We start from the raw sequence: 25,384 nt of genomic DNA, 5'->3' as shown, positions 1-25,384 counted from the left end.
TTTCAATTTATATAATTTAAAATTATATAATATATAAATTTATGTCCCCGTGTCCTACATTTTAGAGATTATATGTATCTCCGTGTCCGTATCCGTATCGTGTCAGTGTCTGTATCATAGGTTTTTCATCTATCTGATGCCATATCAATCCTGTTCTTTGTTCTTTGTTTATCTTTTGAGGGACCCTGAGATCATGGAGCTATTTCCTTCTTTGTTGTATTCCTATTTTCAAGCATCATCCATCATACATAAAAAATAAAATAAAATTTAAACTATCTATCTACAACTGTGGTCACGAAACATCGTTAATAATTTAGGTGATAATAACAGCTCTTCAATACATCATATAATAACAAGTGTTACAACCGAATTACCTGTAAAACATCCAAGTGGGACCACTGAAATCTGGTTTGAATAGGAAAAAACTTATTCCCTTGTTCCTTCCCTCGAGTAATGAATTTCGTAGAAAAATTAGGTATCTTATTATATTTTATCGTAGATGATCTCGAAGTATTTATGATCGGTGTTAGTGGTGACATGAGAAAAAATGTTTATCATAAAACATTAGGAGAAATGAAAATAGTATGTGTGTGCAAATCATTAATCATGCGTCCTTTATATCAGGTTTAAAACCAACAAAAATAAAACAAGGATGAGCTATAGGAAAAAATATTTTACGTTTTATAGGCAAAATGTTAGTATGACAAAGACAAAAAAAAGGGGGAGCATAGAAAGATTGAGAATTTTATTATGAAGTTTTTCAAAAGAAAATTGATTGTTTAAAACAGGTTAGACGAGAGAGAAATAATAATATAAATAACATGAATAACAATATAATTTCAATTTTTTTTGGATAAATTAAATTGAAAGAGAATAGTTCTATAAATAGATAAAATATGTTGATGTGTTTTCTTAACAATACCATTTTGTTAAAAGAATTTTAAGATAAGATTTTTTTATGAATAATACCTTTAGATGTATAGAAATCATTCATGCAAAATTCTATTCCATTATCAGTACAAATGACATGATCTTTTGCTTCAGAATCTATAATCCAAGTGATTTCATTGTCAAGGAATCCATACCTAAATTATTTAAGTTTGACACAAGTGGAAATAGAAGTAGTATGAGAGGAATTCAAACTGCTAGAGGTTTTCTTTCCTTATCTGCTACAAATGCATTAACACTTATGCTAGAACTTCTATAGATGAAATCCATGTTTCCTATAGCATATGTCCACAATATGATCAAACAGTTCACAGTGGGAGCATATTTTATTATTATGAAGATTTTTTCCTTTGTTATCAAAAATATTATTTGAATTGTTCTTGTATAAGAAAACATTCTCATTGTGACAAATTTTTCCATAAAATTTGGAGTGAACATTTTTAAGAAATACTAGCATTGTTAATAAATGTATTATTTACCTCTAAGGCATTATAAAATGCAAAATGAACATTTTCTCCAAGAAGTTGTTTTTCTTGTTAAACAATAAAGGAGCAAATTTTTGAAATGAGTGGGAAATGGTCAAGAGGAACATGAAATTTGATGTTCCCATATTGTTCATTAAGGTCGTGTAGAATTTGCATGGCTTGATCTTCAAGCTTTCTTTTATCCATGACATCAAGAATTTCACAAAAATACTTATTATTGTATTTACAATCAAACCTGAAATTGTTCATCTTGTACGCATAACTTGAAAAATAATTTAGTAATAGATTGATATTTTTGTCTTAATGAAAACATTTCTGGTTGAAGATATGACATATGATCACCTTGACCATATCTTGATTAAAGTTCATCCCAAATCTCAACAACAAAGTTCATCCAAATGATGGATTTTTTGATACTTAGCGTTACCAAATTGATGATTCATGATGCAACCATATTGTTACATCTTTTCCACAAAGAAAATATTTGATTTGTGGCAGGAGGAGGATCAATAAGACCGTCTATGAATTGTAACTTATTTTTTGCGCTTAAATCAATAACCATAAAACGACTCCAAGAATGATAATTAGTCTAATCAAGTAAAAGAGAAACTAAAGAGGTAGCATGGTTCTCACCAAGATGCATATACATGAAGTTATTGACTCCAAGACAAACTTCTTCGTCAACCTTATCCATCAAAGAGATGCGCAAGAGAACACTTCAAAATTAAGTGTTTTAAGGTAAAACTAGAAAACTTTATCATTGATTTACAAAAGAGACTGTAGAATGTTGTCAGAAAAATCAATTATGCAAGAAGAAAAACAAAAAAGAAATAGAAAAATAGAAACGTTTAAACAAAACGAGATGACCATTAGATAATCTAAGTATTTCATAAATTGTCTAGGTTAGTCATAGTCATCAAACTATTTAAGAATATTTTGGATTATAGGAAAACAAACCGTCTAATGGTCAACAAAATAAACTCTCTAAAATTTGAAAAGGATAGACAAGATTATTTTTTCCAATTCTCTATCATTATATGGATAAATATTGATCGATAGAAGTGTTAAACCATTTATCTATATTATTTTTGTGTCAACAAGATAGTCAAACATAATTTATTGAAACATAATTGTAAGGTTATCTACCTCCATCAACTATGTATAAACTAGTTGTGGTAACAAAATTTGTAAGCATGGAACATAATTAAAGAAATTACTATTACACATTTTTCTATTTTAATCCTAATTAGTTTTACCTCAATTTTTAAACGAGAAAAATATTTTTCCATGTAAGATTTTTACTAAGTTCAAATAAAAAAATTGCGTTTTCGGTAGTTTTATCACATGGTAATACTTGCTACTTGAGAAGTGTCATCACTAATTGGGATAATGTTCTCTTGTTGTTTATATTTTTCAAGGAGGTGGCAAGAATTAGATAGATTTTGATATTGACATTGAATAAACATAAGCATATTGTGTCATTCAATCAAAATCGTCATCCATTCATGTTTGATTTCCTTTGTCTTATTTATGATTGCACATGTTCACTCTTTTATTACTAATAAAAGAAAGGTTTAAATGATTTAGCACTTTCAAAAACAACATGCCATGGTGTAAATGTTATTTTCTTTGTTATAGCACATGTGTTTTTTTTTGTTAGTATCAATTGAATATTTTCAGGTTATGTTAAAGATATCTCCTAAGAATAAGAATATCCTTGTTCTTTTCATATTAAGTACAAACACCATCTCCAATCCAAATTCTAATAACAGTAGTATTGTGGATCTTTTTTCTTTATATTTATTTAATTTTCTCCTTTTTATTAAATATGACATTTTAAATTACACTTACATTTTAACAAGAATGCAATAGTATCTAAATTACAAAATAATATTTAGAAAAGGCAAAAAAATGAAAAAAAAAATTATTTTTGGTGAAGAGAATGAGAAGCAAAGAGATATTTAGGCAAGTGGAATGAGAAGAGAAGGTGGAAAGAAATATTGATTTATTAATATTATTAATTTATTATTGCGTGGAGAGAAATTAAATGAAATTAATAGAAGAATTGGTTTGGGTGGAAATTGTGGCGTGGGCTGATGGCCGCCACCAGCCTCTCTCAGATCATCCAATCGCCGCTCCTGGAACTGCCCAGAACCACCGCCCACGTCAGAATCTCCGCCAAAAGCCTCCGCGTCTCCGCCACCTCCGACCGACACCCCGAGGGACCACACTGCATCTACGTCGGGCCCCTCGAAACCGCCAACAAAGAGAACCTCGAAGCTCTCTACTGCCAAGTAAACCAAACCATTTCAATTTTACTCTCCGCAAAACTTCAATTTTGCTACTATTATGGAAATATCGATGAGTGTTTGGCTTTTGCAATAGGCACGGGATGCGTATTATAGTGGTCACCCTCTCATAGTTGATGACATGTTTGATAGAGTAGAGGTATGCTACCTTCCTTCACTATTTACTATTTAAACTGTCATAGTATATAGTTCTTAGCTTCTGATTTAGATTACTTTTCCTTCAATTATACTAAATTATTGAAAACAGTTAAGGTTAAGATGGTATGGTTCAAAGTCTGTCGTCAAGTATCCTAGGTGCAGTATCAGGAGGCAATCCACATTTGCTGATGCTGAGGTAATTTCATTTTCTTCACAATCTTATATTAAATTCTTCTTCTGTCACCTGCCTCTGCTGGGTTGTGATCCCCAATCTTGGTCGCTGATTTCTTATCATATATACTCTCAATAGTTGTAGAATGAAGTGCTAGAGTGTGTATTTCCAATTTTTTACTCTTTCCTTCTGTTTGATACAGGGGAAAGAAAATAAGAGATTGGTTTGAAAATTGAATTGGACAGAAGATAGAAGGATAGAAAAATTAAGTCCTTGTTTGTTTACTGTTTTCTTAAATTTGTTTGTACTTTGATTCATTTGAGAATGACTGTCCTCTGTCTGAATATAATTATGTTTTCTAAAAGTTGGTCTCTTGAGCACTTGAAGAAAACAGAGGAAGTGAATGAGCATCTCCCAGCTGTTTCTGTAATGTAATTTTCATAACTTCATAGATTTTGAGGAGAAATTAATTGCTGGGTAATGCAGAGTTATTGTAGAAAACGTTTTTTTTTAAAATAAAAAATTGGAAGGGAAACAATCAGGCTCTGAATTTTTGTTTTTAAAAATCAATATTCATGTTTTTCTTTTCAACCAAATAAAAGAAAATGCATTGCTATTTGTGTTTTCTTTCTCTGTATTTTCTTTTTACTCATTCAAACATGTTATTATGTGGCTCCAGAATTTCTGTTTGTGTGATATGATTGCTGTATTTCTATTCTATTGAATGTCTGTAGCTTGCTACATGTTTATCTGGCTAGAATATTTAGGGCTCCCTGCCTTGGCTCCTTTCTTCTTGGTTTCTTCTCTAGAATATTGAATGATGTTGTCGTAGGGCAGGAAGATCTGTCTATGGTTTTTGCTTTAGCAAGCACATGGGCCATGTTCCTTGCATTTGGCAGTTTAGCCTGCGTTGGACCCATATCGTACACTGTTGGCATGGCTTATCAAAATGCATTCGATTCAGGCGTATCACTTGGTAGCCAAACACCTGGATTAGGGTTTCTGGCCTTGGTGAACAGCTTTATTTTCCTTGGGCTGGGTGTTGTCATCGGCTACCCTGTTGCTTCAGCTTCAGGTAAAACCCTTTTTGCTGCTTTTCCCCTTCAATATCTTATGCTTTAATCTTAAAATTTGTACTCCAAAAAATACCTCAACTGCCCCTTGTTTAGGAATTCCTTATCGGAAAATTTTCTCCCTATAACCTCAAAACATATTCAATGATTGGTGACACTACTTCTACATTTGTATTTAATTAACTGTCCTTTCACAGTTAAGGTGCTTCAAAGCCTGTGGAGGAATGATTTGGTGGCACTAAAAGGTGCGTGTCCAAATTGCGGAGAAGAGGTCAGTCATTGTAATAACTCTCCATTGTTTCTTTTCCATCCTGTCCCTCAACTTATGTTCAGTTTGAGAGGCACTGCACATATGTAAGGTTTAATTTCACCATGTGCATTGAGCTGGATTAATTTTCTTTCAGTTATTTGCATTTGTGAGAATGGACAGGAATATTGAGTCACCTCATAGAGCAGATTGTCATGTGTGCGAATGCTTATTAGAATTTCGCACAAAAGTGGAGGTAAACGAATTAGACTTCTATTCTATTTTTAATTGAATTTTTTGCAAAAGGCTGTTCAAAAATCTAAACTGTTACAATTGAGAATAGTTATGCAACAATTTCTAATGCATGTTCATAATGTGAAATTTCTCTTCCATTTTATATCCTCTTCGCCCAAAACAAAATTCATCCACCAAAAAATGATGTTGCACTTTGTATGACACATGATTTTATTGTTTTTCAGCAACCAGTCTCAAGATTTGGTAGACAGTGGGTTTATGGGCGTATTTATCTTGTTTCACTAAGAGGCAGATCCCGACGGCAATAACAGCAGTGAATTTTCTTCCGAATTGCTTTTGTGCAGTGTATAGTAAGGATCAGAGTTTCATCCATTCCTTTCTTAGTCTTATTTTTAGTCTGGAACAGTTTTGCCTGAAACCGATTTAAAACACTTATCATCAGGAACAAGTTGACTTGTTAATGGATGGACAACTAATTTCTTCGTGTACGTGAGTGTTATGCGCGATTTTTTGATATTGAACTCTCAGGACAATTGATGTCTATTGTAAAGTAGAATCACGATTATCGTGTATACAAAATGAGCTCTGCATTTTTTATATATTGTTTACTCTTGTAGAAACACTTGTGATCAAATATTAAATGTCAGAGACAGTGTTACATGCCCACTTTATTATTATTTCTCTTGTATGCCATGTTACTATTGCCTTGATTGCCGCTGCCATTGTTGATTCCATTGTTATTCTAGTTACCTTTCCTATGATGTTTATCAAAAGTTATTTTCGGGACATATTCTATTTTCGGGAAAGTTAAATCCACTGCTCTGTACAGTTTGTATTCTCATGTTAAGGGTAAGTTATTCCATGAAAATGATATAACTTTCATTTTTTATTTTAATTAATTTAAAATTTAAAAAGTATTTGCGTGAACATGAAAAAGTTAACTAAATATAGTTATAAAGTATGCTTGAGAATAATTTTTACAGTTATATATTCTCATACTATAAAATCAGAATTAAACGCCTCATGATGTTAAACCGACTGAATCGAACTAGTGGGGGTTGGATAGTATACGCCAGTTCTTAGGTTTGATTATTACTATTATCGTATAAAAAAAAATATGTCATCAATTGTTTTGCCCAAAGAGAAAAAAAGGTTTGCTTACAAAGTCTAATTTTTCAAAATTCAAGAATAATTCTTTCCTCTTGCAGGTGACATCAAGGATTTCATGTAACATTGACAAAGAAAAAACTACATGCATCCAAGGATGATCCAAGTTCCAAGTTATCACATGATCTATTGATATAAGAAACGATACTAACACATTAACTCAAATTGAAGAATAAACTTTCTGTTGATGCTATTATACTTGATTATGACTTTTGATTAACTCTTCTTTTAGAGGAAGGTGAATACGGGGGAATTGCATCGCTTTGCTAATCTTCACAACAGTAAATGATATTTGTGCACTATGAAACTTACAGTCTTTATACGTTGCATGCTAGTATATAGATATAGAAGAAATTTTCAGTTAGACGTGCATAATCAATTTTTTGAGACAAATACCCTTTAATCTCAATAAATCTGCAAACTAGAGATTCTTTTACATTTTTTTTTGGGTCAAAGAGAAAGGACAGCGTTATTATAATAAAGTTATTATCTTGCAAACAACCAAAAGCCAGATCATGAAAATTTTATGGCCTTTTACCATAATCATGCATAAATACACAAGATTGGATCCTTAAATAATCAGTTGATAGAAGCTGCAACCAAAATCCCCCACAATAAAATATCTATCCCCTAACAGCAACACCAAGACCCCCAAAAAATGAGAGAACCCATTCGGGAATTCTATGTTTATGGCATAAACATCAAGGATAAATGGTCCTTCAGGATTTGCCTGCAAGCAACTTTATTTCAAGGTTTTCAACAAAGAGAATTTTGATTTTCATCAGTTCTGCAATCCTCGAAATTTGCTAAGAGGAGTCACTATAAATGCTTGACTAAAACAGCTATTACCATGGGATGCAGAAGTTAGTGTTCATGCATGCATTGCAAAATCAGAACATTTTACATAGAACTAAAGCAGATGACTGCAATTTGGGCAAATGTAATCAAGTAAATCTTTCAATTCTGTTGAAGCTTCAATGCCCAGCCAATCAGAAGTGTGCTAAACTGTAGACTAGAATCCAGGAAAGCTGCACAGATATTAAATTGGAGTCAGACTGTAGAACAACAAAAGCCTTATTTTCTACAGCATATAAAGCAATGAACAACATAGCATAGTACCAGGAAAAGGGTTATAGAAGCAAATAGCCCCTCTTGAAGGAGGGCTCCATGACCACCAAACTCTTCCTCGTCAACCTTTAATATTACTGCATAATAACTATATATAATCCCAGTCGATAACGCTAAAAACCTGCAAAACAGACAAATATTTAAGAAATAAACATCAAACTTTAGAGTGTTAAGGAGAGTAGGTCCCACATTCATTCTTAATGGCACAAAAATGCAATGGAAAAAGCTATGAACTAAGGATTTCAATTTGGACAAAGATAATTTATCTGATGTTAAAGAAACAATATGATGTTGACAATTCAAGTCTGAGAAAATTTATACTTCGTAAAGTCACAACAATTCATCAATCATTCTGTTTATAAAATTGATGATAGCACAAAGTAAAACTCAACAAAAGGTAACTTGATTACTGCAGCCTAACCTCATTAACGATTTATTTCAATAGATTACTAGATGCTTTTCCAAACAAATCTTCACAAACAATGTCACAGTGAATGCTAAAACCGAAAATCAAGAAACATTAACATAACAACTTCAAAAGATTGTTATCTCTGATGAGACCCTCTCCTATATTTCCAGAGTTAATGTTGCTGTAGCACAGCAAAAGTCATAAACACGCAATTCCCTTAGTTTTGTAACTAGAACAACATCTTCATATATTTAACATCCACCGCTGTTCCCAAATTTATGTTAAATGCCCACATTTTCATAGGTTAATCACTCAACACTTCTTTTTCACCCATAGATCTACATGGTCCTTTCCCATAGTCAATTAATCCTTGATAGAATAGAGCACTCACTGTCTCCTTCTCCACTGTGCACTTCCTTATCTCATAAATGTTGTGAACAAAAGTTGATCCCAACTCCTAAGCAATATGATAAAGGACCACTCAAAAATATCATTGCCACAACAGAACATATACACAAGATGTTTCTAGATCCTATGCATGGCACCATTTGGCAGAAAATCAAAATTAAAGACAATGACCATTAACGCTATTTGGACAGGATAGCACAACATCAATTATTACAGTTAATACTCAATCTACAACTTCAATTACATCCAAATATAAGATAAACATAAACATACTGGACAAAAAAAGCACTTACAGTATAAACCATATGCCTCCAACCAAAGGTATTGAACCCCAAAGGAATCCACAAGCAAGGCCGAGCCCTTGTCTAATCCAATGTAATACGTCTCCCAATTGATCCTGCTTGGAGGTAATCCATAGACAACGGTTGTTAGCATATGATTAGAAAAATTAAGTAACAACTACGCACAATACAGTTATTCCCAATCTTAATCACATACTATAAAAGAAGTTGAGGAGGTGTTACATCAGTAACACAACTATTTAATTTTTTTTTACTCTGTTGCTTACCCAAGTTTCAGGAAGGCATATAATTCAACTCAGCACCTTCAAAATTAATTATTTCATTTTAAGTAAATTTCAGCAAACATCTACGGGTCAAATTGGGAACAGGAATGGATCTAGGAAGGATGAATTGAAAGAACAAACCTTGTCCCAGGAAGCTTCGGGATCAAACAATTTGGCAAATTTTGAAGGCGAGAGGTGACCGTTCTGGTGCGGCTGTTGATGGTTAACGGATTTACCCTCTTTCATAGTCGGAGACAAACAACGAATAATAATGAAAACAAGGAGTAATGGTGAGTGAAGTACTTCACACAGAATTTGGGATCCGGCGACACAGTGGAGGGTGGAAAAAGAAAATTAGGGTTTTTGGATTAAAAGGGAAAAAGGGAATCTGAAAGTAAATTAAAAATTTCAGAAATTGGTTGTTAATGTTCGATCTGGCATTTCATATACATTAACATCACAGTATCTATCTCTTTTTTCCTTAAAATCTCAACAACCACATCTTCTCTGCTGTTTGTTACTTTTGTTTATCATAAATTTAAATTTAAATTTAAATATATCCAAACAAACATTTTTTTGGATAAACATTTATTTCTTTGTCTATTTTACACTTAGAAGTTATCTTTTCTTAAAATTTACACACATTTTTTAATATCCTTTTAACCTTTAATACATCCATGTAGCATAGACATAGATACGACACAGACACAGACACGAATATACGTATAATATATAAAATGTAGAACAGGACACATATCTATATATTATATAATTATGAATTATATAAATTGACAATAAAGATTTATATGCACAAATATGTTCCAGATTCTTTTTTGGAGCAGAAAAATATTTTTCATGAGTAGTTCAAAAGGATTTGTTTCTTATTTTTATAATCATAATAAAATTTTATACAATAAGTTTCAGTTTTTAAAAATTAATATATTTTTCTTTTTTAAAATTGTGTTATAATTGTATTAGAATTGTCAAAAATTCAACAAATATTTTTTGAATTGGACACTTTACGGATACGTCATACAAATGCCGGTATCCGATATGAGTATCCGACACCGACACGCCAGTTAAGAGAAGTGTCAAACTAAAATTATATTCATATTAATTAATATGAATGACTTTCAAAAATAAGAACAAAATATAATTCTTATATATTGGTTTCCCTCTTTCATACCTTTACGAAAAAAGTTTACTTATAAAGCCCTAATTTTTGTGGTTTTTTAATGATATGGTATGTGATTATTATCTATTATATATTATTAGAAAAGAACCACTTAGTGACTCTATATTTTAAAAAAATATTGATACTAATTGTTTTTGTTTTTGTTTTTTTTTTTATTTTCAAATATAATTAAAAGTAAAGTAAAAACATAAATATGTAGTTTTTTTATATATTGTTACATTTTTTAATTTTAAAATATAATTAAAGATAAAAATATAAAATATATACAATAAAAAGATAATCCTTTATACAATGTTAAAGGTGACAATCTTTTTTTCCTTTAAATATATATTTAAAATGATTTTATTTTCATTGGCATGTAAATCTTGTATGTGTTTAATTACTTTTCTGTATAAAGAATTATCTTTAAATTTATACAGTTAAAATATTTCATTTTAATCTTTACACGTGTTAGTTTTTAACTTTTGTAGCTTATATTATTATTTTAATTATCTTTAATCTTTTAGGAGTGTAAAATGGTATATGAAAGAATTAAATTGAAATATTTTAAATATGAGAGCTAATTATATAAACTGACCAAAAAAAAGTTTACATTAATAATGCATAAAATTAAATTAAATATGGATAAAATATAATTTTAAATTTTCGTATCCGTAAACCTATAGTCTTCGAAAATATTAAGTAAAATTTAAATATTTTTTATATTATTACTTTAATATCTCATTCAACTACTTATTATCGTTTTAATATTTAAAAACACGATAATATTATGGTCTTAGTCATACCAACTTTTGGATTTTAATTTTTAATTAAAAAATAAGTGATGACTTACACTTTTAAAAACCTTTTTTAAAACACTATTATTTATTTACTATCTTATTGTAGTTACAAAATATAATAACTAGTAAATTAAGTCTTTAAAATGTGTGCTGATTTCAATTTAATCTTCAAAATAACAATTAGTGCTATTTCGTATCTTCAAAATAACCAGTATATAATTTTTTATATACTAGTTATATATATATATATATATAACTATAATTATTAAATAAAAATAATTAATTATTATATTAACTAAACTAGATATTATTTTAAATTAAAAAATTATTAGTATATAAAATAACTTCTATTATTAATAAAAACTACTTTAGATAAAATTAAATATAATAATTAACTGTTTTTTATTTTTAAAATTATTTTTTATTTATAAATATCTTGTAATATATATATATATATATATATATATAACTCAATTATTATATTTTTATGTTAAATTTCACATATCATTTTATCATCAAAATATACTATCTAAAAACCAATATCACGCTACATTAAGAAATATTTTATTATTATATTATAATATTTAAGAATCAAATTATAATTTTTGTATTTAAATATTAAATTATATCTTTTTGTTTTTTAAAAGATTAAATTCACAAAATCCCACTCGTTCATAAAAAAATCAAATTTGCCCTTTATATAATATGCATTGATTGATCTTATTTATTAAGTGAATTAGTATTTGTGAAGGTTTTAGTTTTAAATGTACATTTTAATAAAATAAAATGTGTTTGATTACAAATAGCTTTATTTATTTTTATTTTAATGTTGAGACGTTTAACTCTTATTTTTTTAGCCGGCTTAACACTTTTTAGGGGGAAGAAGTGGATTAATTAGTGTTTATCTAGTGAAGGACTCCTGTTAAGTTATACCCATACATTACTACATGTCACCAACTCTTTATTTTTTACCTAGATATAAATAACTTTTGTGACAAAGTAACTTTTACACTTTTTAGTTGATTATAAATGATTTTCGCCTTCAACTTATGACATGAAACCTTCACAAATTATTAATCAAATAAAACATCTTATTAAATTTCCTAATTTAATACTTATATAGCACATTTCAATATTAATTTTCCTAATTTAATACTTATAATACATTCCAACATTAATATTAGTATAAGGAGTGCTGGAATATCATCCTTTAAGATATTAGAAAAAATAGTTTTAGACTAAAAATAATATATGATTTTTTTATTATTAAAGTAAAAGGTCTACATAAATGGAAAAAAATATTTAAGTTTCATTTTCAAAATAATTATCATTCCTTGAGAAAAGTTTTTTCTTTTTACTTATAATTTTTCTTTAAACTTTTAACATTATCATTTATCAGATTGATAATCAAATACTATATTTGGAGTCCTGACAATGATTAAAGCAAAGTTACCTAATCAAAATTTTGATTCGAGTAAGTTTAGTTCTGCTTCTTTTTTTGTTGAGACAGTTTTGAGTTTTCATGTATACTTAGGTACATGTGCTTTGCATGTGATATATTTAGTCTTAGGATTAGTCTTTGTTAATTTAGGATCCTAATGATGTGCTCAAATCATTGATCAGGATTTTGTTGTGCAGGTTAGGTTATTCTTGTTTACTTTAGGAGTTTGAGTTATTTGTGAGTACTCGTCCTTCTATTCAAGTAAGAGAGGGTGATTTTAACTTTTCAATAGTACCTTAGGCTAAAAGATTTGGATGTAAAGGTGACGTGGTCACAAGTTCCAAAATTCTCATACAATTATGTTATTTAATGATTTTTTTTTTAAATTGATAACTTTTGAAATTGTAGATATATTTGATTTTTATAGTTTGGTATATAAATGTTGATTTTAGTATTGAAAAGGTTATTGAATGTTTTTAAGTTGGGTTATGAATTATTTTGAAGTTTAAACAGTGATGAAAGTTGGTTGTTTGAGTTGAATTTAAGTAGAGTCTTGTTTAATTTTTTTAATATATATATATATATATATATATGATTTCAACGAGAGTACAAATCAAAATTCGAGCAAGGTAGTGTCATATTAATTCTATAGGTTTTACAAAGTACAATTTTAATTATTGATTATTGGTAAAGATTTGAAATTTAGTTAGGTATATTATTAAGTATTTTCGCTCAAGCAACAAAATTTGTCTCTCTTTTTTATCTTATTTTCGCTCAAGCAAAAATGGTACTACAACTAAACTCTTGTCTCGGGTCAATTTTAGCTTAAGTGAAGGGATTTTCGCTCAAGCTAAAAGATATTTTTGGTTTTGTTTGTTTGGTTATTGTGTGATGATTTTAGTTAATTTAAGATACATGTAAATTGGATATTGATTTTCAATAATTGTATAATGTGTGAGATTAACTATGAATCATGTGGAAGTGTGATCGAGACATAATATTTTTAAGAAAGGAAATGTCTTCTTGAGAATTTTAGGTGGTGTATTGATTTTTGGACTTTGTGAAAGAGATTATCTTGACTTTCCTAATACACTGAAATCATGAAGGTGTTTAGATGTTGATAGTTGAAGGAGGTTCCTATGGTGTGAAAGAGAATCATATTAGGTAGATCATTAGCAATTTTCCTCATGTCATATTATAATGGATTTTCTAGTGTTGAGATGTTGTTGTGAGGATAACTAAGTGACATGATAGGGACAAATATTCGAGTCTAATTTCAATACACGAATCTTTCGAAAGTAGAGTCAAGTGTTTGTTGTTGTATGTTAGTGAGTTTTTGACATAATGGTGAATGTGATATGAGAATAAACACTTGATTGCTTAATACACTGAAATTGATGGTTTAGGCTTTAGGATTTATGGTTTATTGTTTAGGGTTTATGGTTTAGGGTTTATGATTTAGGATTTATGTTTTAGGAGTTATGATTTAAGGTTTATGGTGTAGGGTTATTCATATGTTTGTGTTTAAATTAATTGAGTCTAAAGTTATATTAAAAGTGTTTAAAAATCTGTAACTTACTATACTTTTTGGTTTGTGTTGGTTTAAAAATTTGTGATAATCGTATTACAAAGGAGCATAGGACATTACAGGTAGTAGAACTCCACGACGAGTAGATGTAATTTACTTTTTCTTTTAATATTTTGTTTTAATACATATTATAATCTTTTTATATGTGTACATATATATATATTGTGTACATATTTAGAAAGTTTAGTTAAATAAATTCTCAACTTACAAATGTTTATTATTAGAGAATCTTTGTTGTAATCAATTTTATAAAAAAAATTCTTGAAAACTTGTTCCACACTAATAATCATTATGAATAATCTGTAAGTCACATTTACATCTACCATCAATCTCGATTTTTCCATTTACTTCATTATAAATAAAAGCTATATGACAAATATTTGATAACTTATGTTAAATATTTTGTTGTTTTAAAAATAAATATGCAATTAATTATTTATAAAAATAATACTTCTTTACGTATAAATAATAAAAAAAAACGACATGAAAAATAAGACATTCTTAGGTTTAGAAAATTGTAAATAAAAGAGATTATGTTTCTAGTTACGTTGCATAATCTAATGTAACCTATCTTAATGAAATGAAACTATACATCGTTTTACTTAAAATTCACATATTTATTATCATAAATCTAAAATTGTTTTTAACATATAAAATAAAATTATAGTTTAATAATTTCACAACAAATACCTTTTTTTTTCTTTATACGCATTCATTTAAATGTTCCATTAATTTTTTTTTACCTAAATAATTATACTTATTATTCATTTTTCACTCTCATACATTCAAACAAAACATTAAACACAATAAACATTAATGGGGACTACTATTTGCCACCATCTAACTTTGTGTTAAATCTAATACCCATTCAAAAATACTCATGAATTTATTTTATATTTTCCAAATATTCATGCATGTTTATAGATGTTTTGATTAATTTTTTTAATTTTAAATAAAATCACTAAAAAGTATTCTTTGAAATGTAAACTGAAATAAAAAATTATCCTAAAATACAATTTAAATAAAATTATAAAACATTAATAATAAAAAAAAAGTCTTATTAAAGAAGTATTCAAATAAGTTGTTCAGTAAATTATAAATTTAAATAAAATTAATTTCTCTATAAACAGCTTTAATTTATTTATTTAATTATAATAAAAGTTTCAAATTAAAAACAGTGAGTGAGTGATTGATAGATATCTTAATAACAATAAATACAAAATATAAACATGTTGTTCCTACAAGATCTGACCCTGCAGAACACTTCCTCTGATGATGTCTTGTGTTGTTCTTCTCGTCTTGTCGGTCTTTCGGTTGGTCTTCTTCCAGCTGGATCTTCGGCTCGGACACGATGGGGGGAGTACCTGCGAAGACACTCCGACGATCAAGTCAGACCGAGAGCTAAGTACCAGAAGAGTGGGGAGTGAACCTTGGGTGATGTGCCTCTTCTGCTATTTATACTGCTCTAGGTGGGCTATGGCCGCTGTGGGCCTGCTTTAGGGTCCAAACGAAGGCCCAATTGTGTCTTAACCGTGCTTATCATTTAAGTTGGGTTGTTTATGCCTAATTTCGCGTTTAGCTTCGCCTGTTGTCGTCTAGTCGGTTTTGTCGTCTAGTCGGTCTAGTCGGTCTAGTCGGCCTTACGACCATCTGGTAGTACATATGCGCCCCAGGCTCAAGTGAGTTGGCTAAAATGTAACGTAGAGTCGAATTGCCGTGAACCTTCAGTTTGTTGAGGTTGAGTACGTTGGCTTGTACTCGAGGCGCGTGCGCGTGGTACTGTGGGATGTGACCGCTGGGTAAGATCTCACGCGTTCATTGCATGTGGATCCAACGGTGGGCATTCGTTGTGACGCTTCGCCTTCTCGTTTCTCTCACCTATAAATAGGAGTGGCAGTGGGCTCCGATTTCTTCACGTGATTCGTGAACTAGCTCCGAGAGTCCGACAGCCGAGTGATATTCCTGCGTTCCTTGTGTATTGGTTGAAGAGTTTCCTGGAGGTAACAATGTCTTTTCTTTCGGCTGCTGCCTCATGTCCTTCTGTGTCTAGGGGGTCTGATAGGGAGAGGCCATTGGCTGATGATATCCCTGTCATAGATGCCGAGAATGCCGAAGGCTCTTCTCGGGCTGTCGGCCCTTTGAGTCGGGAAAGTGAACAACCCGCAGAGTCGTTGTCATTAAGTGGGTACGCAGGGGAGGAAACCCGAGAGGCCGAGTATAGATGGGTACATAGTAGTGTTCGTGAGTTCTTCTTTGTCTTTACCAAAGTTTCGTTGCTCCAGGATTTTGTAGATAGCGTAGATATTGTGTTAGATGGTGTGCCTAGTGGTGCTTTCGCTCTTCGCAGGTGTCGAGAGTTTGAGACTGTTTGTTTGGGCAGGGGGGAAGGGCGAAAGGATTTTTTCTATTTCTATTCTTGTTTGTTTTCGGATATGCATATCCGTTTTCCTCTTGATAGTTTCACCATGGAAGTGCTGCGTGTTTTAAATGTAGCCCCCACGCAACTGCATCCGAATAGCTGGGCCGCAATCCAGGCCTTTCGGTTGCTTTGCGACGTGTTGAGTCTTAGGCCGACAGCTAGGTCTTTTCTGCATTTCTTTGGCACTAGGCCGGGTGACCGAATATGTTGGTTATCCCTTGTCGGCCAAACAAAAAATAGCCTTTTCGCTCCTTATACGACATCCTACAAGAACTTTAAGACAGGTTTCTTTAAGGTTGTCATTGAGGAGGGAGGACGGCAATTTTTCTTTGATGGTGAGACACCTAAGTTTCCTTTTTATTGGACGAAGGATCCGGCACGTTTCAATTTATGGCCGAGGTCCCTGATGACCGATGACGACTTGGAAGTGTTATCGGTGTTGGACCACCTTCCTCGCAAGATTCCAACCCGGTCCCTCGTCCGTGCCTACTTGTCCCCTGATAGATGTGTTGATGTTGACGGTATGTGTCTTTACTTGTCTTATTGTGCGCTTTACCATGACTAATTTTGCTTTCGTCCTTCAGGTATAATGGCAAGTTTGGTGCCGCCAGGTGGAAAGAAAGACTATTTCCGAGAGCTTCGCCTGAAGCGACAAGCACAGATGGCCGCGAGGGGGGATACGCCGGGAGGATCCGGTACACTGGATGCCGAGGCTGCTATCCCCATTACCATAGTGCCGGCTGTCGAGTCCGATCATCCAACCAACCCAAGGAAACGGAAAGAAGATCATGGCAAGGATCGTGGCAAGTCTTCTCGGCGCCATGGGGAGCGCTCTTCATCTGGAAGGTCTCCTAAGAGGGGCCGATTGCCCGGGGGACCGGGTTCGAGCGGGCCTGACTTTCTCGGGCACGATCTTAATGTGGCCGAGAAGGTGAGCATCATGCTGAATCCTTACCAGCAAGATGCGTATTTGTCGGCACGCCCTTCTCAAGTTCATGACGCCTTCATGGAGTTGTGCTCTAGGACCTTGGTACTCGGCAAACGGATGGCATTCGATTTGATGAAGAGGGACAAAAATGCAGCCGAGGTGGAGGGACTCCGGGCTAAGCTGAACACTTGTGGCTCAGAAGGAAGCCCTAGAGGCCGAGGTGGCGAGGTGGAAAGAGAAGTTCGAACTGGCCGAGAGGACTGGTAGAGAGGTTGCCGAGAAGGCTGACAACGAAGTGAAGGGCTTAAAGGAAAGCCTCTCGGACATGGCCCTTACCAACCACCGAGCCGAAGAGAAGATAGAGAAGTTGTTGAAGGAACTAGAGGTGGCCGAAGATAGCGTCATGGAGGAACATGAACTTGGCTTTAAGAAAGCCCTTCGGCAAGCGGCCTTCTTCTATAATGTTCCCTTGGATGAAGGGAAATTCGATGTTGACAAGGATTTCTACGAAGGCCAACTCATGCCGATAGACCAAATTCCAAGCTCAGCTCAAGTTCTAGCTCCCCCGACAGCTCCAGAGGTCGAACACCTAGAGTCCGATAGCTAGGTTGCTTCTCCATGCATGGGTCGCGTTTAATTGTTATTTTTTGTAAAGTCGTGGCCCCCTTCTTTTTGTGTAACCGATACGGCGTAGCCGGTTTCTTTTGAATATAATGAATGAGAAGTTGTTTTTAATTTGAATGTCGTCTTTCGCTCACTTCTCGTATACGCGTTTATTGTTACTTGTACGGTTGATTGTTTCCTTGAGACTTTCTTGGCCGAGAGGTATTTTGTTGCACTCTCGGCAGGGATTCACTTGGGTGAATTCTTCCTTGGCCGAGAGGTTTATCTTGAACTCTCTTGGCCGAGAGGTATTTTGTTGCACTCTCGGCAGGGATTCACTCGGGTGAATTCTTCCTTGGCCGAGAGGTTTATCTTGAACTCTCTTGGCCGAGAGGTATTTTGTTGCACTCGCGGCAGGGATTCACTCGGGTGAATTCTTCCTTGGCCGAGAGGTTTATCTTGAACTCTCTTGGTCGAGAGGTATTTTGTTGCACTCTCGGCAGGGATTCACTTGGGTGAATTCTTCCTTGGCCGAGAGGTTTATCTTGAACTATCTTGGCCGAGAGGTATTTTGTTGCACTTTCGGCAGGGATTCACTTGGGTGAATTCTTCCTTGGCCGAGAGGTTTATCTTGAACTCTCTTGGCCGAGAGGTATTTTGTTGCACTCTCGGCAGGGATTCACTTGGGTGAATTCTTCCTTGGCCGAGAGGTTTATCTTGAACTCTCTTGGTCGAGAGGTATTTTGTTGCACTCTCGGCAGGGATTCACTTGGGTGAATTCTTCCTTGGCCGAGAGGTTTATCTTGAACTCTCTTGGCCGAGAGGTATTTTGTTGCACTCTCGGCAGGGATTCACTTGGGTGAATTCTTCCTTGGCCGAGAGGTATATTTTTTTTTTGTATTAATGATTTGCCAGATAATTTTGAGTGATAAACATGATTTCATTGATTGTGGTGCCTCGTTAAAACCTTCTTCAATCAAAAACCCTCGGGATAGCCCTCTGGGAAAAAAGATCGAAGGTAGGAAAGAGTACACCTATAATACATGTTAACTGAAATACATTTTCAAATGGCTCGCGTTCCACGTCCTGGGAACTTCTCCGCCATCCAAGTGTTCTAGGCGATATGCGCCATTCTGGAGATTTTCTCTGACCTTGAAGGGACCCTCCCAGTTTGCATTGAACTTTCCTTCTGCTGGGATCCTGCGAGCTTCCCCTTTCATTCTCCAGACCAGGTCTCCTTCTTGGAAGGCTCTTGGTTTAGTCTTTGAATTGTATCTTCTCGCAGCCATCTGCTTGCAAGCTTGTTCCCTTATCTTGGCCCTGTCGCGTGCTTCCTGGAGCAAATCCAACTCCGCTCTTAGACACTCTTCATTCATCTTCAAACTGTGGAGTTCTCTTCGGATTGTCGGCTCTCCAACTTCAACCGGCAGCATGGCGTCTGTGCCGTAGGTGAGATTGTACGGGGTTTCCCCAGTTGCCGAGTGGGGGGTACACCGGTATGCCCAGAGAACTTTTACGAGCTCCTCTACCCACTTACCTTTGGCACTGCCAAGTCTTTTCTTTAATTCGTTCAAGATGACTTTGTTAGCAGATTCGGCTTGGCCATTGGTTTGCGGGTGCTCCACGGAACTTGTCTTGTGCTGGACACCCAGGCTTTCATAGAATTCGGCCAACTTGCGATCAGTAAATTGTTTCCCATTGTCCGTGATGATGGTGTGCGGGATTCCGAACCTGCAAATGATGTCTTTCCATACAAAGTTCTGGACTTGCCTAGCTGTGATGTTTGCAAGGGGTTCCGCCTCAATCCACTTTGTAAAGTAATCCACTGCGACCAGTAGAAACTTCCTTTGCCCGGTTGCCTGGGGGAAGGGACCTATTATGTCCATCCCCCACAGGGCAAAAGGCCAGGGAGAATTGATGCTTTGCAAGTTGTGAGGGTGTGGGTGGATTAGCGGACCATGCTCTTGACAACTTACACACTTTTTCACAAAGTTGGTGCAATCGGTTCTTAGCGTCGGCCAATAATATCCGGCCCTCAGGACTCTCGTCGCCATTGTTCGGGCCCCGGAATGTAACCCACACGCCCCTTGGTGTAATTCTTGTAGAATGTACTCGGCTTCTACTTTCGACACACATTTGAGCAATGGGGTTGAGAATCCTCGCTTGTATAAGTCTTCTCCTATTATAACAAACCGTGACGCTTTCTTGGATAGGGGCAAGTCATGGCCGTCCTTCCCTTCTTCACGGTCCTTGACAGCTTTTTTCATGTCGGACACCCAATCGTCTTCTCCTTTCTCGGTGACCATGCATTCCCCGATGGGGACCGACGGAGCCGATAAGATCTGCTGAATGACAGAGGCGTGTCGGCCTTTCGTCTTAGCGGTTGCCAGTTTTGACAGGGTGTCGGCCCTCAGGTTTTCTCGTCGTTTCACATGATTTATCTTGACATTTTGAAACTGGCTGATGATGTTAACCACTCTGTGGTAGTATTTCAGGAGCAGAGGATCTTTGATTTGGTAGTTCCCATTGACATGTTCGACCATGAGTTGCGAGTCCGTATGACATTCCACCTTCTGAGCTCCCACATCTTTCGCCAGCAACAGCCCGGCTATGAGTGCTTCATATTCTGCTTGATTGTTCGATGTGGGGAACCCAAAACGTAAAGATTGCTCAATCTGTATATTTTTTTGCCCTTCCAGAACAATTTCGGCTCCTCCACCCTTCTTACTTGAGGAGCCATCGACATGCAGGATCCATATGGTTTCAGGTTCTTGGCATTGCTGCAACTCTGAAGTGAAGTCTGCCAAGCATTGGGACTTGATAGGTCCTTGTGGTTCGTATTTAATGCTGAATTCGGACAACTCGACTGACCAGCCAATCATTCTTCCGGCCAACTCGGGTTTTTGCAAAATCTTATTGATGGGGAAGTCGGTTCGCACTATAACCTCGTGACTTTGGAAATATTGTCGTAGCCTTCTGGAGGCATGGACGAGGGCTAGAGCTACCTTCTCGATCATTTGATACCGGGTTTCCGCATCCTGTAGTACTCGGCTAATGAAGTAGACTGGTTTTTGTTCTGTCTTTCCTTGTACTATGGCGGCACTTACGGCTTCCGGCGACACGGCCAGGTAGACCAGTAGAGGGATCCCATTGACGGGTTTGCTTAGAATAGGCGGTTCGGCCAACGCCTTTTTTACCGTTTGAAAAGCTTCTTCGCAACCTTCATTCCATGTGAACTTCTCTGCTTTCTTCATGAGCCTCAAGATCGGTCTGATCTTATCCGCTAGTCTAGGCATAAATCTGGACAAGGACGTCAGTCTTCCCACCAGCCGCTGAACTTCTTTCAGGTTTTCCGGGCTTCTCATAGTTTCCAAGGCCCGACACTTGTCCGGATTCGCCTCGATTCCTCGGCTTGTCAGCATAAAGCCTAGGAACTTGCCTCCTTCAACTCCAAACACGCATTTCTCTGGGTTAAGGCGCATGTCATACTTCCTTATCTGCTGGAAGACCTCGGCCAAGTCGTTGGCGTGTTGTTCCACGCTATCGGATTTTACAATTATGTCGTCAACATATACTTCCATGGTCCTTCCTATCTGATCTCGGAACATCTGGTCCATGAGCCTCTGATAGGTGGCTCCAACATTCTTGAGGCCGAAAGGCATGACCTCATAGCAAAAATTGGCTTTGTCGGTAATGAAGGCTGTCTTCTCTCGGTCTGCCGGATTCATCCGTATTTGGTTGTACCCAGAGTATGCATCAAGAAAACTTAACACTTTGTGACCGGCTGCGCCATCTACCAGCCGGTCAATGCTCGGCAATGGATATGCATCTTTTGGACATGCCCTGTTAAGATGGGTGTAATCAGTACACATTCGCCACTTTCCATTGTTCTTCTGCACCAGGACGATGTTTGCCAACCACGTGGTGTAATGCACTTCTCGGATAAACCTAGCATCCAGTAGTTTCCTGGTTTCCTCTTCGACTATCCGTCCTTTTTCTCCCACGAACTTTCTCTTCTTCTGGGCTACCGGCCTAGCCTCCTTACAGACTGATAGTTTGTGCGAGATTATGCGAGGATCTATTCCCGGCATGTCGGCTGCCGACCATGCGAACAAGTCCGTGTTTTTGTATAGGACAACTGTGATAATGTTCTTTCCCTCTTCTCCTAAGGTTGATCCCAAACGTGTATTATGACCTGCTCGGCCCACTCGGCATGGCACCACCTCTTCCTTGGGTTCCACTTGGGGTTCGTCATTCGGTCTTGGATCCAGGTCATCACTTAGGGATATATGATGAACTTCGGCCCTCCGGGTGGGTGTTCGCGGCGGCAGGATCTTCAAACTTGCCGCGTAACATTCTCTTGCAGTCTTCTGGTCGGCATGGAGAGTGACCACCTCTCGGCCCCTACTCAGGTTGTCGGCTGGGAACTTCATGGCCAGGTGGGGTGTCGAGACTATAGCTCCCAATTTGTTGAGAGAAGATCGCCCGATCAAAATATTGTAAGACGTTTCGGCGTCGACAAGCAGGTATCTGATTTTGATCGTCCGGCAGTCTCGATTTCCTTCTCCAAACTTGGTGTCCAGGTCAATGTACCCTCAGGTGTTGACTCTCTGCCCCGCGAAGCCAATGATCTGTTCATCATACTGGACAATGTCGTCGTCAGATATGCCCATCTTTCGGAAGGTCTTCCAATACAAGATATCCACAGAGCTTCCTTGATCTATCAGAGTTTTCATGATGACAAAGTTGGCTACTTCGATGGTGACTACCATAGGGTCATCATGCTTCGGGTTTATGTTTCTGAAGTCCGAATTCGTGAAAAGCACGGGAGGCAGGCTTCTCCTGCTGCTTATGCTGATGGAGTACACCGAACTAACCGCTCGGAGGTGTCTTTTTCGGGAGGACGATGTAGTTCCTCCTCCCGCGAAACCCCCGGCGATCGTGTTGATGACTCCACGTACCGGCATGGTTCTGCGACGATCCCTTCCTCCTTGTCCTTCTCGGCCTTCTCGGCCTCTTCGGCCTCTCTGTTCGTTTGCCTGTGTGTCCCTACGCCCTTCTCTCTTTTCCATGTCGACTTCGTTTTTCCTGTCTTATCGGCTTGTTTGGACAAAGCGTCGCAGATGACCAGCTTGGATGAGCTCTTCGATTTTATCCTTCAGTGCCCAACAATCTTCCGTCGTGTGCCCAAAATTACGGTGGTAGTGACAATGCTTGGTTTGGTCGGCACTCTGCGGAGTAGGAGTCCTGCTTGGTGCCTTCAGGAGATCTGCATTGAGAGCCTCCTCTAAGACCCTCGACCTTTCGGCAGTCAGGGGGGTGTAACGGTTGAAACGTGGTCCCTTGGGAAAGTCTCTAGGCTTCCCAAAATGTGTTGGTCTGCTTCTGTCTCTCCTCCTCTCAGGTTCGTCGGGCGCTTGAGCCCTACTCCGAAACTCTTTCAATTCCTCCAGCTGCATGTATTTGGTGGCTCTTTGGCGCAACTCATCCAATGTTGTGGCGGGTTGCATGCATAAACTGTTCGAGAACGGTCCCGGCTTCAGTGCAGTCACCATGTGGTGCATCGCCACTTCGGGACTTAGGTTTCGTATGTCTAACGCTGTTTTGCCGAATCTGTTCATGAAGGCCCTCAAGGTCTCCGACTTCTCTTGCCGAATATTCACTAATGCGATCGAAGTGAGGTGGTGTGGTCGGCTGGTAGTGAATTGTGCTCCAAACTTAGCCGCAAGTGTGTCGAAGAAATCTATGGATTGAGCTGGCAATCGAGTGAACCAGCTCAAGGCCGCCCCCTTAAGTGAGGTGGGGAATATTCGGCACCACAACGCGTCTTCCGCCGTATGCAAGCCGACCTGTGTCAGGTACGCATTTACATGCTCATCAGGATCCGTGGATCCGTCATACTTGTCCAATGCGGGGTTGTTCCAGGTTCCCGGCAAGGGGACTTCAAGGATGGTTTCAGTAAAGGGACTTCTTCGAGGCGCCGTGTTTAGCGCATTATTTGAGGTCGGCCTTATGTTTTCTTGATACGAGCTCCCGGCCTCACGTGTATCCGTGTTCGCGTGATCTCCTGAGGGGATATTATCCATGGCTTCCGGTATTTCTGGCTTCTCGACAAGCTTCTCTTTCATCCGAGCGTTCTCCTTCCTCAAAGCTTCCATTTCCTGCTGCATTTTCAAGATTAACGATGGGGTCTGGACGGCTGGTTTCTTCTTGTGCATTCCTATCGTTACCCGTCATGTTCCTCGTAGTCACCATGCGGACAATTCGTGGGGTTTTTCTTCTCGGCCCCACGGTGGGCGCCAAAATGTTCCTACAAGATCTGACCCTGCAGAACACTTCCTCTGATGATGTCTTGTGTTGTTCTTCTCGTCTTGTCGGTCTTTCGGTTGGTCTTCTTCCAGCTGGATCTTCGGCTCGGACACGATGGGGGGAGTACCTGCGAAGACACTCCGACGATCAAGTCAGACCGAGAGCTAAGTACCAGAAGAGTGGGGAGTGAATAGTTACGTTGGGTGATGTGCCTCTTCTGCTATTTATACTGCTCTAGGTGGGCTATGGCCGCTGTGGGCCTGCTTTAGGGTCCAAACGAAGGCCCAATTGTGTCTTAACCGTGCTTATCATTTAAGTTGGATTGTTTATGCCTAATTACGCGTTTAGCTTCGCCTGTTGTCGTCTAGTCGATTTTGTCGTCTAGTCGATCTAGTCATCTGGTAATACACATGTATAGTTAAGTTAATATCATATTTATTTTATCAACAATCTGATAATTAAAATACACATTTATGTCAAATTCATATATTTATTAGCATACAATTTTATACTGTTTTTAAAATTTTAAAACCAGATTATAGTATAATAATTTGATAAAAAAATACTTATTTCTGGCTCTTTTCTCTTTATATGCATTCATTTAAATTCCCTATTCATTTGTTTTATCTTTACTTTATTTCACTCTGACTAAAAAAGTTTATTTACTATTCTTTTTCTTTTTCTTTTTAAGTCTCTCGCATTCAAACCAACCATTAAAGAGAAAGGTGTAACTTCAATAGAACCCATAACTTGTTAATTTAGCCACGAACTATATGAATTTAATATATACACAAGTACATAAACATCAATACATCTAG

The 25,384-nt window shown here is 36.3% G+C and overlaps 3 protein-coding genes across 6 annotated transcripts; 1 reads left to right on the top strand and 2 right to left on the bottom strand.

The window, feature by feature from the left end:
* The first annotated feature begins 3,422 nt into the window (after positions 1-3,422).
* LOC137810941 (uncharacterized) lies at positions 3,423-6,293 on the top strand. Of its 3 annotated transcripts, none has more exons than XM_068612461.2 (8): positions 3,423-3,727; positions 3,819-3,881; positions 3,990-4,076; positions 4,890-5,127; positions 5,323-5,396; positions 5,530-5,628; positions 5,852-5,977; positions 6,070-6,293. In XM_068612461.2, exons 1-7 carry the CDS (start codon positions 3,530-3,532, stop codon positions 5,933-5,935), a joined length of 843 nt encoding a protein of 280 aa, XP_068468562.1. In that variant the 5' UTR covers positions 3,423-3,529; the 3' UTR covers positions 5,936-5,977; positions 6,070-6,293. The 3 variants fall into 3 exon arrangements, with proteins under 3 accessions (XP_068468562.1, XP_090153746.1, XP_068468554.1); XM_090297620.1 differs by having other exon boundaries at positions 4,885-5,127; XM_068612453.2 differs by having other exon boundaries at positions 5,852-6,293.
* Positions 6,294-7,519: 1,226 nt separating this feature from the next.
* Positions 7,520-9,828, bottom strand: LOC137810954 (Rab5-interacting family protein). 2 transcript variants are annotated; one of them, XM_068612474.2, is made up of 4 exons: positions 9,446-9,828; positions 9,033-9,136; positions 7,914-8,043; positions 7,520-7,822 (listed from the first exon to the last, which is right to left on the bottom strand). In XM_068612474.2, the coding sequence occupies exons 1-4, from the start codon at positions 9,548-9,550 to the stop codon at positions 7,784-7,786; spliced, it is 378 nt and encodes a 125-aa protein (XP_068468575.1). In that variant the 5' UTR covers positions 9,551-9,828; the 3' UTR covers positions 7,520-7,783. The 2 variants fall into 2 exon arrangements, with proteins under 2 accessions (XP_068468575.1, XP_090153747.1); XM_090297621.1 differs by lacking the exon at positions 7,520-7,822 and having other exon boundaries at positions 7,830-8,043; positions 9,446-9,700.
* Positions 9,829-23,350: 13,522 nt separating this feature from the next.
* LOC137822797 (uncharacterized) lies at positions 23,351-24,475 on the bottom strand. The gene has a single exon (XM_068627800.2). It carries the CDS (start codon positions 24,473-24,475, stop codon positions 23,351-23,353), a length of 1,125 nt encoding a protein of 374 aa, XP_068483901.2.
* Between the last annotated feature and the right edge of the window lie 909 nt (positions 24,476-25,384).

Source organism: Phaseolus vulgaris, chromosome 11, assembly GCF_051622355.1.
Source record: "Phaseolus vulgaris cultivar YP4 chromosome 11, ASM5162235v1, whole genome shotgun sequence".
NCBI lineage: Eukaryota > Viridiplantae > Streptophyta > Magnoliopsida > Fabales > Fabaceae > Phaseolus > Phaseolus vulgaris.
This window is presented reverse-complemented; position numbering and strand designations above follow the sequence as displayed.